The sequence below is a fragment of the Volvox carteri genome, assembly GCF_000143455.1.
Source record: "Volvox carteri f. nagariensis unplaced genomic scaffold VOLCAscaffold_70, whole genome shotgun sequence".
Classification (NCBI taxonomy): domain Eukaryota; kingdom Viridiplantae; phylum Chlorophyta; class Chlorophyceae; order Chlamydomonadales; family Volvocaceae; genus Volvox; species Volvox carteri.
In genome coordinates this window covers 229,559-243,496 of record NW_003307613.1, presented here as the reverse complement: position 1 = coordinate 243,496, position 13,938 = coordinate 229,559, and the positions used below count along the sequence as shown (strand labels likewise).

Genomic DNA, 13,938 nt, shown 5'->3' with positions numbered 1-13,938 from the left:
GGCCTCGGTCCCCCGAAAGACGCTTCGCGCCCGGGGCCTCGCCCTCAAACTCAAAAAACCTCAAAAGCGGCTAATGTTACATAATCTGGAGCAACAATATGTGGGATTGGCAAAGGACCGAATCTATATGGATAGCAGGGTCGCGTTAAGCCACCGAATGAAGAGACCTGTCATCCAGGGGTTGGCCCGGCTCTCAACAGCACGTGCGCGACGGACGACGTTCGAGCGGCATGTGGGGCAATGTACGGCATGAGCACGTGAACTGCAAGCACATGCATGATGTTTGCAGCATGCTTGCACCCGTGCCTTTTGCGATTGGACAGGTAATGTATGTGTAATACATATCACTTTTCCCTTGCTCACAACGGACGGAGCCGCACACACATACACATGCACACACATGCACACACATGCACATGCACACACATGCACATGCACACACATGCACATGCACACACGTGCACACACATGCACACACATGCACATGCACACACATGCACATGCACACACATGCACATGCACACACATGCACACGCACACACATGCACATGCACCCCATCCAAAGAGACATCACTGCACCACACGCACGCTCATCGTACTGCAATCATCGTCGTACAGCGCTCGTGCGCGAGGCGCATTCCGGCCAAGACTCTGTTTCCGGTTCCCACACCAGCACCCAAGCCGGACAACAAATGCACAATCTTTTTGCGTCAGCACCTGACCGGTGCATGCAAGTGCTCCTATCGCTAAACATCTATCCAAGTCAACTTCGCCCTCCAGCCCTCTAGACCGACCAGGGAATAACCCCACACACACAACACACACATCGCCACAACAGAACAGATCATCATCATGACTACGGGACAGGTGCAAAAGGCTGCAGCAGGACCTTAGCGCCAGCCAATCAGCCCAAATAGCCCCGGGAGGGCAGAACCGCCCAAATCTGGTTGCACCGCCCGTCCATGCACATGGTGCTTGAAATAAATTCAGTCCCCGTAGCCCCCTGGGTTCCTGGCCGGCTTTGCGTCCGCGTCTTCAGCTGCAGGCCCTGCCCCGGAAGGCTTTCCGGCGCCTGCCAGCTTCATTCAGCTCAGCTTGCTTTCAGATGCAGCAGCGGGATGCAGCCGGGCTACATGCAGCCGGAGGGGGTGATGCACGCATGCCGGGCTGCATGCAGCCCAGAACCGCCATGAATAGCCTATTAGATGTATAGCTTTGAGCGAACCATAGTGGATATCACGGCTGAGCCTGAGGAATGCTAAGGCTCAACTTTCCACTACCCGGCATTTTCAACTACCCTTTGTTCTTCAGCTCATTGCAGAGCTCTCTAGCAGCAAATAACACGGCGGCCTTCCCCTACTCGATGCCTGAAACACGTGCCTCCCTCCATACCGACATTTATTACGCTAGCCAGGATGGCAGATGGACAGACAGGCAGACAGCCCGTCAAAACATGAGTATGCAACTTCCGCTTAGCTTCCTCGCGAGTGTGTGGCCCCCGCGCGACGTGACATCTTAAAAATGGAATGATTAACTAGCGCTAGCCATTCAAGACACAATAGGTCAGGCACTACTGGTAAGGCACGCATCAATGCCCCCTTAAGTTCCGGAATCGAATCCTGACAGGGTCGAGTCTCTATACACTAGATGACATTAAAGCTCCCTCGGGTTATGGAGACCTGGTATTATGTCAGCATGGGAGGTGACCATAAATGGAGTCGTGATGTCGTATGATGCCGATGATGGGTGGCGAACCACTAAGAAATTGGTGACCACATGAAGCTGCCCGGAATACCGGGGAGGGCAGGGTCTGCCGGGTATCGGCCGCAGGGTGAAGATGTGTTCCCCCTGTCCCACACATCTCATATCTACATCTCAAAGAATCCAATGACTGACAAGTCAGAGAACAACACCGCCTGAACAATGTCCGCTATTTATTTATCACCCGCCTCACCGGTTTTAAATCTGATTCGGTATCCAAACCCACGCGCTACCGAGTCTCCCCGCAGAGGGCCCCCGAACTCACTCGACCTCAGATCTGAAGCTCAACAGCGGTGCAGCGGCTACATGCATTTCCATTCCCAGCGCCATTCCGTTTCACTCCATAACAGCACCAGAGAACGGAGCGCCAAATGGGGCGTGCGCACGGCGGGGCTCACAGAAGGGACCACGAGGGCTTAAAAGTACTAATCTACGCTGATTTCACCTGTCCACCCGTCCACAAGCTCGCTGGACCTGAGAGCCAAGCAAAGCGGTACCGTACTGGCACCGTCGCACTCACTTCCCGTCCCCCCCCTCCGCCCAGTGACATGTGTAACCGAAAGCGCGGGTCGTTCCGGTTCCAGATGCAGTGAGTGCCGCACACCTGGGCAGCTATCCGGTAACACAAAACACCCGCAGGCCACTCAGGACCCTCTACCATTCCTCCAGCGTCCGACAAGACCCGAGAAGAGAGTGCGCTGAAACCGAAAGAAAAACCCGACCTGTGGGGCGTTAAAGACAGCCCCATTTACCGCCATGTTCTGCCTGCCTCCTGTATCGCACTGCACTGTACTGCACTTTGCTGCAAACCGGACCCACGTTCCGCCGCGTCCGAATTCCCTGCGCCCTCTCTGCTACTCCTCTAGCTGCCGCTCCTGCCGCTCCACTTTCCTACTCCCTACTCGCATATCTCTCCGAGTGTTGCCTGACCTCCCACCAGCAACCTAAAGCGGCGGGGTGAGGAAAACACACATTACACCCCGGACCGGCGCCCAGCCGCTCCCCTTCCCGAACGGTGGGAACCAGCGGCAAGCCCGCCGGCACGAGGCGCCCCCAAGCGCTCCTGCGGGCGGTGACACCGCCTCGCACGTGCCCCTCGTCAACTGCTAGGCCGTGTGGCCCTAATACACATTTTGGAGGTACGTATGTGTGCTAATGGATTGCTACCGATTCACCTTGGCCTGTCCCAACCTGACCACATCCGGATTCCCCACCGCTGGGGCCGCTACCGACTACTCCTGACACCGCCGTTCATGAAGGACTGATCGGCACACGTGCGCCCGCCGCCACGTTTGCGGCAGGTTGGTGATTTGGGAGCTAGAAAGCCCTCCACGGCACGATATATAATATACAACAGCTCGGAAAACCGAAAAGCGCCCCCCGGGACAGGAGGAGGGGAGAAAGGGGACGAGGAGGGGCCTACAAAACAGACCACAAGCCGCAATAACTGCCAACCGATAACTTCCCCAATACCGGTATACCGGCCTTTATATCTTCGATGGACACCTTTGCCTGGACGGTCTATTTGCCCTGTTAAAGTATATTATCCTTGAAACGCCATATTTTTAAATTATGTCCAGTATCCAGACTAAAAGTTCGGGCGACATGGCATGGCAGGGACAGCTGGCCCCTCATATATCAATCTGGATATCTAGGCTGTTGCGTGGAATCTTCGGCCTCCTTTGATATTACTTAAAAGTCAGAAGCCCGGTGACACCTGTTTAGATTGAGCGACACATTACGCACAACACCCCGTGCCATATACGCCTGAATTCGTGCCATAAATGTCGGTTGAATCTTGCAGCGGGTTCGCAAACAGACGTCCTTTGACAAAACTCAGACTGACGTAAACCCACCTACCCCCAACATTCCCCACCAACCTATTACATCCTCAGAGAATAACAAGTTCCCCATCCCCAGGCGCGCCATTTCACCCTCGCAGGGCCGGACCTTTCCCCCACCCCACCCCACCCCACCCCATTCCACCGCAAAGCACAGCAATATTTCTGGATACGTCCCATCAAATGCAGCGGATCGCACAGGTAGTCGTCTACCCATATGTGACGCAACCCGGCCAGGAGCCATTTCGATATCATCGCAGTGGTCAACCGTCTTAACGCATTCATCGCAGGCGGAACAGCTCGCCCATCCGAGCGCCTATCCGTGGAAAACGAGGCAGCCGACAGCCCGAAATTAGTAAATATTGGTGTTTGATGTGAGAGCTAAAGTCCTAGGAGGCACATGTCGCCTCAAAATGTACATTTAAGTTGCTATATGATAATGAATGGCTTTGCGGGGTTCACGAAGGTGATGCTGGTGGTCAATTATGTGTGTCGGAAAGGGTTGATGTGTTGTCAATTTCAACTTGCCGTATGCGAAATGTTTTGCGATGGCATTTTGATGTTTGCACCCTAGTGACCACACGTTGGGTGCGGATGCTTGCATCACCGCTATCCGCGCGAACGACGGTAAATTATAGGTAAGTCTAGGGCGGTCAAGGCAATATGCAAGTCCCTGTGATAGATTCGCTTCGCCGTACAACTTCAATATGTGCAGGAGCATGGCGCAAGCCCGCAACGCCGTCGATCCGAAATTTCGTCCTTAGCAGTTTATATAGTTTTAGACTCGCATATAAGGCCCGAATAGACGAAAAAGCAAGCTTATAAACCGCCGTAAAAGAGACCAGCAACCAATCAGCACTAACCAACAATTGCAGCAAACATTCAGACGTACGGACATCCCTGATTGCATTGTTTTCTCCAAGAGCTCCTGGCAAGCCATATATCGCCGCACGGTTCGCAGCTCGGTTGCGGAAGCCCTGAAGATTTCGATGACTAAGCGCCTATAGGGGATGACTTCCCCTTCGGGGGAAGCCTTTGGTTCATCCCCTAAAGGGGATGAACTAAAGGGGACGAACACCCCACTGACTACCAATTCACAGCGCGAAGAGCGGAAACCCTGTAACCAACTTTAAAACCATATGTCTCACGCAATGCCCTGCATTACCTATCATTATTTCATTCCATGCAACATTTGATGGTAATCCTGCCAAAATCCGACATAACGATCTTGAGGAATGCTACAGGAGGTCTCCCTTGGATGTGAGTTCCTGCCGATGAAAAGCCTCTCACATGCATGCATGCGTGGATGCGCAGATACTTATAAATACGAGCATACATGTCTGGCGGCGACGCTTCGTCACCGCTAACCAGCTCACACATTTGGTTGGGATGCGCACACCGCTTGCGTTCCCAAGCCACGCTCCCAGACATCCCTGCCGGTGCGAACGGTGTCTTAATTGCTCTCCAATCCAGTGCTACACCGCCGCTTCGATAACGGCTAACGGAATGGGAGTATTGCGTAACTGCACGTTGTCAAAGCACCCAACCAACAGCGACGCGGCGTTGGATAGCCAACCTGCACAATCGACGAAGTTGCACCAATGCGTCTCGACACGAAACGCCAGCAGCAAGCCATCCGTACGCCATCCGTACGCCGCCGGCATGCGTCCCCTCTCCTCATAGCATCCCGCTATACCTGAGGTCCCGCTGGACTTCACCAAAATTTGGAAACGTGTCCGCGGCCCATGAGTGTCGTACTGTACGACGAGGGCCCACCTGTACGACATTGTTGGACAGCTCCTGCGCAACGCGTCCGCTGAAGCGGCTACTGCCGCTGCCGCCGCTGGCATTGCCGCCGGGTCCGCTGCCGCCAGGACCATTGGGGCTGTTTAGGCTTGGGAGCCTTTGCAAGCCGCCGCCCAGCTCAAGGCACTGGCCCGTTGACCACCGTGGGGCAGGGAGACCTGCGGGTCCGTCCTCCTCAGGTATGCCCTTGAGGCGCAGGACACTCAGTGACTTGGCGCGTACATGGCCAGGTGGACCCGAGAAGCAACCCGCAGCGTGCGGCCGCCGTACATCGTCAATCGGCTGTTGCTGTTGCTGCTCCTCCTGCTGCGGCAGCAGCGGCGATGGAGGCGAATGCTCGTCCAGCTGCGGTCGCATGTACGTCAGGGAGTTGGACATGGCGCGCAGGGCCCCCAGCGCCACCGCGGCTTCGCAATTCGATCTTGGAGAGGAGCTGCTCTCTACTGAGCCAGGCAGCACGCACTGCTCTTGCTGCAGCTGCCGCTGCCAGGTAGGGCGCATCTGGCCGACAATAACGCGGGGCTGGCTTGCCCGCGGTGACAAACTGATCGCCGTCGCAGCAAAGTCTGCCTCCAAATCGCCCTCCTCCTCCTCGTCCTCCTCCTCCTCGTCCTCCGTGGGTTCGCAATCGCAATTGATGCCGCCAGTGCTGCTGTCGCCAGTGTCGCCACTGCCGCAGCAGCAACTTTCTTCCAGCGGCTCGGAAAGCCGTGGGGGCTGCAGACACCGCAGCTTCGGGATGGGTGGCGGTTGGAGGCCGTCCTTCACGGTGCTGAGTAAGTTCCGAGAGCTTGCTGCCGACAGCGGCGGCGCGTGCTCATGGCCGACGGAGAAGCGGCCGCCTTGGTCAAACTGAAGCGACGGCAGCTCTAGGGAAGGGGAGGTAGCGGGTGCAGCCGCCGTTTTTCCGCAGTCTGACAATAGATACGGCAAGGCACCGCCACCGCGGCTGTCACAACCGACCCCGTTGCCGCTGCTCCGTCTGTAGACCTCCATCCGGCGGGAGCTAAGGGTCCGTACGGCACCCGCTTTCGTGGCAGCTGTCGTATCGCCGATGGCGGCCGCAGCCGCTCTCTCCATCGCCTCGGTGCCGTTGGTGCTGTAGCTCCTCCGCTTGTAGCCCACAGCCAAGGAGGTCGGCACCAGAGCTGCGGAGGCGAAATTGAGTTGCGCGGAGTCGAATGAAACCCGCTGAGAAGTCCTAAACGGTGATCCATCGTGTACGACACGCGTCGTACTTTGCGTGCGTGTTGCATATGCTGAGTTTGGGATGGATGCAGCGCGAGGCAGAGTTGGCGACTCTACGCGCCCGTCGTCCAGACCAGCGGGCAGGGCGAGTTCGCTGCAGCTGCCGCTGCGGAGGGCCCCGCCGCTGGCGTTCATAGAAGGGCTAGACAGCTGCGCGTTATGAAGCGCGGGGGAGTCCCTTAGCCGAAAGCTCACGCAGCGCCGTTGCTGGGGAGGCCCTACGGGCGGGCGTGGCGGCAGCAGACCGTGCCTTTGGGCGGAAAAGTGCAGGTTGTCATCCGGTGGCTTTGCAATCCTGTGTTCAATTGATGACTCAAAAACCATATTTATTGGACGCGCCATAGCAGGCTGGCGTGTTTGCGAGGCGACCGCTGCCTCGCCGGCATTGCGTCCACGTCGGTCATTCTGCACGCCGGAAGTGCTGCCACGTCGAAGGACCTTTATACTCAATGGCTCGACATTTCTGATTGTATTTGCGTTTTCGAGGTCGGCGACCTCTTCGCCCGTTGCGTCTGCCCAGGCAGTTCGTTGGAACTCCGTCTTGCCGGCGACAGCCGGGCGCTCACGAACGCCAGCCTCGAGTTCTGCTAGAAATGCACGGCTGCGCTCCCACTCGCGTTGTAACTCAACAACCTTGGCTCTGACATCCACGACGACACCCGCACTGTCATCCACTTTACAGGCCATTTAAACGCAACGGAATCTCGCATAAAATTTTTTTATGTTAAAGCAATCTCCTTACTTATTACACACCTCGTCAGCCAAGTACATAACGGCCGTCAGCTTCAAAGCCAATTCGTTCCGTAACGTAGTCAACTCCCCGTAGTACACCCTAGCTCCCGCCCAGCAAAACCCAGCTTAACCCAGGCTTATCAAATTCGCATTAAATATATTGATACTATCAACCTCGCATGCTTGCGTTCATATAAATGTTCAAGGTTTGGGGTACAGCTTTACTTCAAACATGTGATTATAACTGGGTACTGTTGCAACAGGAATTACCTATTCGTGATGAAGTTACAATTATAAATAAAAAATATTTTCCAGCTGACCCAAGACGAGCTTTCAGCAGGTGAATTGCTGTGGACTGTTGGGATTCCAATCGTTAACCGTCTCTGCTGTGCAACAGCTAACCCATGGAAATTAGTTCGTAGGAACAAGCCTCCATTCAAACAAACTAAATAGCTTCAGCACTACGCGCGTTGATAAGAGCAACCGAAACGCCGAATCTCGCCGATCCGTTACCGTAGCGAAGCTGGATAGCGCCAACCACCTCATGGTTGCCTTACTTCGTACCATGAAACCGTAGGCCGCTAGGTAAAACGGTGAACAAAAGAACACTGTCTTACCATTCGTGGTGAGTTGCTGAAGACTTACATGTCAGGTCGTCGAGCAGTTGCCGAGCCGGGACAGGAGCCATAACTTCAGGAGGATACAGAAGTACTTGTGTCCACTACGGAAGGGACGGGCAAATGCTCCTATTGAAGGCGAAATGGATCGGATGCAATGTTGATTCCAGATCGTTACAAAAGCATTGCCTTGTATTCTCCAGTTCGACAGTCGATCAGATCAGTACGAAGATGGCTCCGAACCACACCAGAAGCCAACTATCACGTACCCACCAGGCGGCAGACTGGCCGGATAGCATTTGCCTCAACAGTTTCCAGCAAAACCATGTCACGTTGATTGTGAGCCGTAGCACTTATTATCATTGACAAATTAAAAATAGATTCTGAGACATCGAGATTAAAGATGACCACACATCCGTTGCAAAGCTTTCCTGCATGTCCTGCATGGAAGAACAAACGAATATATAGCTAAACTATTTTAAAATGCGTGAAATTAACATGCGTGAAACTCCAAGCCTTGCCAAGCGCGGAACGTGGCATCGCGACACATACGACAGCAGCCCCCTCAGGCCACACACCCCTCGCACGGGAGGTCGCGAAATGTCCCAACGCTGTAATCAACGCACCTTTCATGCTGTAATCAAAATACGTACAAACACAATCACAAACACGCATAATGTAATTCCTGGAAGACAGAAATTTGTTCAGGTTTGGCCTCTGCCACCCTGACCGACTTTATTTAAAGTCAGTCAGGGTGGCAGAGCCCAAATCTGCCCGCACTGCCGTAAATGCCGGACAGACCCCCTTCGCCCACTCTGTCCGGCACGTATCACAGCCATTTCCCGCGCAGATAATTACATCGCATCCTGTCCTTACAGTACAAAAGGTTGTGGCGAAAAACATAATCTAACATGACATAGAATGGTCCATTGTGACTACAGAAGCCGCCCATCACCCACCACCCAGCTAACCCCCACCTCTGCTGCGTGTGCGGATAACGCCACCGCATTGTTTTCATGGCCGCAAAAGCATTTGGCACCTTATCTGAGTTCCAGTATAAGCCCTAGTGCGGGCAAAGCCGTGTGCACTTGACGTTTTGGGTGTGTAAAAGAGTTCTACATGTACAGTGCGCAAGGCCAGCTTACAACTGCAGCGCCTGGCAGTGATAGGAAGCCAGATACGGCATGCTGCCGCACATAAGGCCGCAGGATTGCGCAAGCAAAACGGTGTCACGCCATATGACGTGCTAACAAACATAAGAAATGCGGATGGATCAGTCGTTTGGCTGTGGGGTGAATAGATGATTATACAATAGGAGCTCTCCTTAAAGCTCCGGCTTGACTTGGCTGGCTCACTCCAGCTTCGTTAACTTGATTTGCGCGATCGCAGTAGGCGAGGACGGGCTGGGAACGGATCCCTGTCGAGCCTAGAGGTAGGAGCACTAAGGGCGGACCTTATGGAATGCTGTGTGTACACTCTCTGTCTATCCTGCTCTGCTGCGCGTGTCGAGGTAGGGTAGGATTGCAGTCTTGTTACACTAGACAGTCCTATCAACCCTCCTATAATTATATTATCTTCAATAATATAATGGTCTATACGCTCACGAAGAGTTGCTTCGAGAGCCAAACGACAAATGTTTGGCCTCTTCGCACTCACATTTATGGCGAAGTATCGACGGATCCACGCCGGGCCTTATCACACCCGGCCCTACCCTGGATGCGTAACGCTCATCCAACTAACGACAGATGAACGACAACCTAACATCCTCAAATCACAACGGAAAGCGCCTTATACGCTACCCAAAGTCTCAAATAAATCAACACACGGTTCGCCTTACTACCTTCGGTTGGCTTAGCCACCTGCGGATAGCGACTAACTCGGTCGTGGCACGTAATTTGTGCGCTCCAGATGTTTTGGCGTGACAACGGTGCGTAGGAAGCGAGTATGTTTTGCAGATTTGAGAAAATTCGATACAGGATCGAAGAACGAGCCAATAAAGTGCGACTGGGTACTTCGTGCACGGTCAAATCCGAACGGACTTCTGCCTTCGAGCGCATGCACGCCCATCTAAACGGCCATGAAAGGATAAGGAGCACATACCTAGAACGCATTCGCAACTCGCAACTCGCAATTCGCAAGCTGCACGTGCCCACACGTTCCCGCGCGCGCTCACGCATACAACGTATTGACGCCCTTACGCATGTCCCAAGGCTCATACACAGACGCGCATCCAGCGGTAGACGTGGAGGCCGCGCATGGGCTGGCATGTGGCCGTGTCGCATCCACAATTCCCCGTTCAAATAATCACCTCCTTCCTCCCCCCGAGAACACGTAATCATGAATGCCAGGTGTAACGTCTCAGGTCTATATCGAACCATCCGCGAATAACCACAGCACTTGGGCATTTCAGTCCACATACAACTGCATCTAATTTATTCAATCGCCCTACTTGCAGACGTAAGCCAATAACATCTCCAGGAACAGTAAGCCGCTTCGTTGCTTTGTTATGCCGAAACCAAAATTGCGCAATCGACAGCCAACGACAGTCAATCATTCCTTTCATCATGAGTATTCGCGAGCAATACAGTCAATAAAAGATCACATATAGGTAAAGCAAAACAATTTTAGGCAGAAAAGTTAGGTATGAATATCGCCGCAGCTTGAATCCTAGCACGCATTGCCCGAAGTAAGCAATCACGCGAGCTTGATCTTCACCTTCGCGATACATCGTACGTCTTCATGACAGCAATGAAGCTCCGATGGGCGCCTATTTTGATCCGTCTTCCTCCATAAGTGTACCACTGCATGAATGCAAGCACCATCGCTGTTGCTGCTGCATTGCTGAGATCGTTGAGTGGAGTACGGGAACATGTCTATACAAAATACAACGTTATCGCATCCTTCAAAATCGCTGAACCTCCTTCCAAAATGTTGAACATCCCAACCATTGCTGATTTTTTTCCAGTCCTCGTGCAAATGCTCCCATAGCGATATTGGAAGTAAGTAATAAAACCGTGCAACCGCCCGACACAAACGCGAATCGGCCGACTGTCTGACAGACAGACAGACAAACGGACGCTCCATCATCTCAAAATCAGCTCGTTTGGGTTCGTGCCGTCGTCAAAGCCCAAGGGCATAAAGAACTTTGGTCCAATTGCTTCAAGTGGTCGTTGTTGTAACCTGAAGACTTTCTCCCACTGCAGACAAAGCTCCAGTGGGCGGGCCTCCTAGATGCCGTACGCTTCAGAACTGCCGTATGCGCCTGCTTTGCCACGTACCTCCCGCACCAAGGGCCTCACACATCACCACCATGCTTCCGACGCGTCGCGGGCAGCAGCAACCCCTGCAACCGTCGCAAGCTGTAAGCCCCCACATAGCCCTGTGGGGCCCCCACATCACCAAACGCAATCAGAGACCACACCCGGCCTTGCTACCGCTGCCGCCGCAAAGACGCTACTCACGAGCTGGGATGAAGACTTCGTTATTGCTCCAGGTCTGTCTGCGAGCGGAACGTCCTCGGCCGGCGCCGGAACCAGCAGCGGTGTCGGAGAGGGTGGCGGCGGCGGCGCCGGCGGCAGGCGCAGCGGGGCCGGTTGGAGCAGGCGAAAACGTCAGATGGTGCGGCAAGGAGGAGAAGTCAATGCTGCGCCGCCAGCCGCTTCTCGCATTGCGTGGCGCTGGGTTGCTCCCGCTCCCGCCCCCACTCCCCGCCTCGGGAATTCCCGCCAACCGCAGCGAGGCCCACAACGGCTTGCCAACATCGTGAGCGTACTGCGCTGCCATAAAGTAATCCTGCTGCTGCTGTTGCTGTTGCTGCTGTTTCTGCAATAGATTGCCCTGCGTGCCGTCTGCTGTTGACGATGTTGGGCTGAGCTCTGAGGCAACCTCCTGGTCGCAAGGTTCAGCGGCGGCAGTGCCGGGCACAGATCCTGGGACACCGTCGCCATCAGTTCGTTCCATCTGACCCCCGGTGATCAAGGTCACCGTACCGGAAGACGGGCGCGAAGACGAGGAAGTCAAGGACTGCGGGGCGCGCGATACTTGCAACGTGCGGCGGAGAGCGTCCTCGGTCCCGACTGACCCGTGGGTCAGGGCGCGTTGCGTACCGCTGCGGCTACCTGGCGATCCAACGGGCCCTGCGACGGCCGTCGTGAACGACCTGGCCCTCGCGTAGACGACTGAGGGCTCAGAGCGCTGATGCGGATCGTCGCTGTTAGCGCTGGCCACAAACATCTGCTGCTGCGACCTGGACGATCCCGTACTGCTGTACACTTGTGGCAACTGCGCCTCCAGCAGATCCTTATCTTGCATAGCCCAGCGCACTGTGTTGCGCGTGCTAGGTGTGGCCATGAGTGTGGTAGAGGTAGTGGTAGTGGTGATGCTGCTGCTGCAGCTGCTGCTGTTGTTCATGGCGCTGTTGGTCCTGACGGCCTGCGGCGATATTGGCGTAAGGTTGTACGGCGCGGGTACGGCATTGTCGCTATCTCGGGAGTTACGAAGTGAGGATGAGGGCCGGCGGGGTCGGAGGGGGTCGTTGGGTGAGCTGTCGGAGGGGATAAGTGGAGCCCAGACGGTGTCTCGGAAGACGATTCGCCGCTGCGACTGGGATGAAGATGAGGCCGAAGCTGCCAGCGTGGGGATCAGTCGGTTTGACGATGGCCCCGAAGAAGCCCTCCGGGTCACGATGGGCACTGCCGGCGGGGCGGCGTCGAGCTGCGACGGCTTGGGCTGCTGCTGCTGCGGCGGCGGCGGCGGCTGGGGTACCAGGGGGATGCAAGTAGAAGATGCGGCAGCGCTGCTGCAAGAAGCGGCGGCGGTGCTGTTGCCGTACATGGACGATCCAGCCGGTAGTGCTGTTGCCGTGAAGGACGTTGCGCGGTTGGCTACGGGGCCGGATGCGGGGTGGCGTGCGGCGTTGCTCGTCCAGGAGCGTTGAAAAAGACGTGATGGCAGCTGTGGGGAAGTCGATGGTGCTAATTCTGCAAGAACCTCCGGGCTCTCTGTTGCAGTTGCATCTGCAGGAAAGCCTATGTTGACACGTGAGAACGAGAGGGTGCGTGGGGCTGTCTCAGCCGGTCGCTTGGCTGCCTTTTCAAATCGTTTGCCACCAAACCATTGCGTCAGCCGGGACTTGAAGACGTTGAGGCCACCGCGTGACTTTAGAGGGCTTCTGGGTTGCTCCAATGGTACTTCATCGTCCTCACTGGGTTCGTTGTCGCTTGCGGAAGCCATGATGCTGTCCACGACAGCAGCCGTACTTTCCTCTGCAGGACGTCTTGCATATTTGGCTTCGATATCAGCGAGCAGAGCTTGGCTACGGTCAAGTGCGCGTCTTAGTTCCTCCACCTTTTGTGCCGCGTCAGTACCGGGTAGCTCGCAGGTCGACATTCTTACGACGCATACGCAACTTTCTCAGTAAGCAGCGGAAATTGAATCCAATAAAATTAATGGAGCTATAAACGTGTCATACTAAAAGATTCTGAAAAAAGCGTTGTTTGTTGAGGATTGCGCATGATTGCGTTTACCGTACTGCCGACAGGGCTGCCAAAAAAACCGACGTAAAAATAACACCAGGGCGTTACTTCTGAGAATTGGCTTGTATGAAAGTATAATTTGCGCGTGGAAGTGGTTGTGGCACGCTGGCCGCCGCTTGTCGCTCGACATACGGAATTCTGACACATGTACACCCAGCTCCGCAAAGCCATTGCGCGAGAGGACACACGCTAATCAGCTTCCGTAATTTAATGCCTGACGGGATGAATGTGCGCGTTGGCCTTTAACAACCGTACCTGCAGAGTTACTGCGGCCTAATGACGATCAGGGATGACGAGCCGGCCGGCTCGTAGTCCGCGGACTATACGCAAGCCAAACGTACGTCATAAATGCAGGTGCCTTCAACTCAGCATTATCAATAACAGCTACACAAGTTGACA

The 13,938-nt window shown here is 54.8% G+C and overlaps 2 protein-coding genes across 2 annotated transcripts; both read right to left on the bottom strand.

Moving 5' to 3' along the window:
* Nucleotides 1-2,202: 2,202 nt before the first annotated feature.
* On the bottom strand, nt 2,203-8,638 carry VOLCADRAFT_98275 (uncharacterized protein; the record flags this gene model as incomplete). The annotated part of the gene is made up of 3 exons (XM_002957148.1): nt 2,203-2,235; nt 5,379-6,874; nt 8,632-8,638. 3 exons carry the CDS (start codon nt 8,636-8,638, stop codon nt 2,203-2,205), a joined length of 1,536 nt encoding a protein of 511 aa, XP_002957194.1.
* A 2,820-nt stretch (nt 8,639-11,458) lies between these two features.
* Nucleotides 11,459-13,393, bottom strand: VOLCADRAFT_98274 (uncharacterized protein; the record flags this gene model as incomplete). The annotated part of the gene is made up of 1 exon (XM_002957147.1): nt 11,459-13,393. One exon carries the CDS (start codon nt 13,391-13,393, stop codon nt 11,459-11,461), a length of 1,935 nt encoding a protein of 644 aa, XP_002957193.1.
* Between the last annotated feature and the right edge of the window lie 545 nt (nt 13,394-13,938).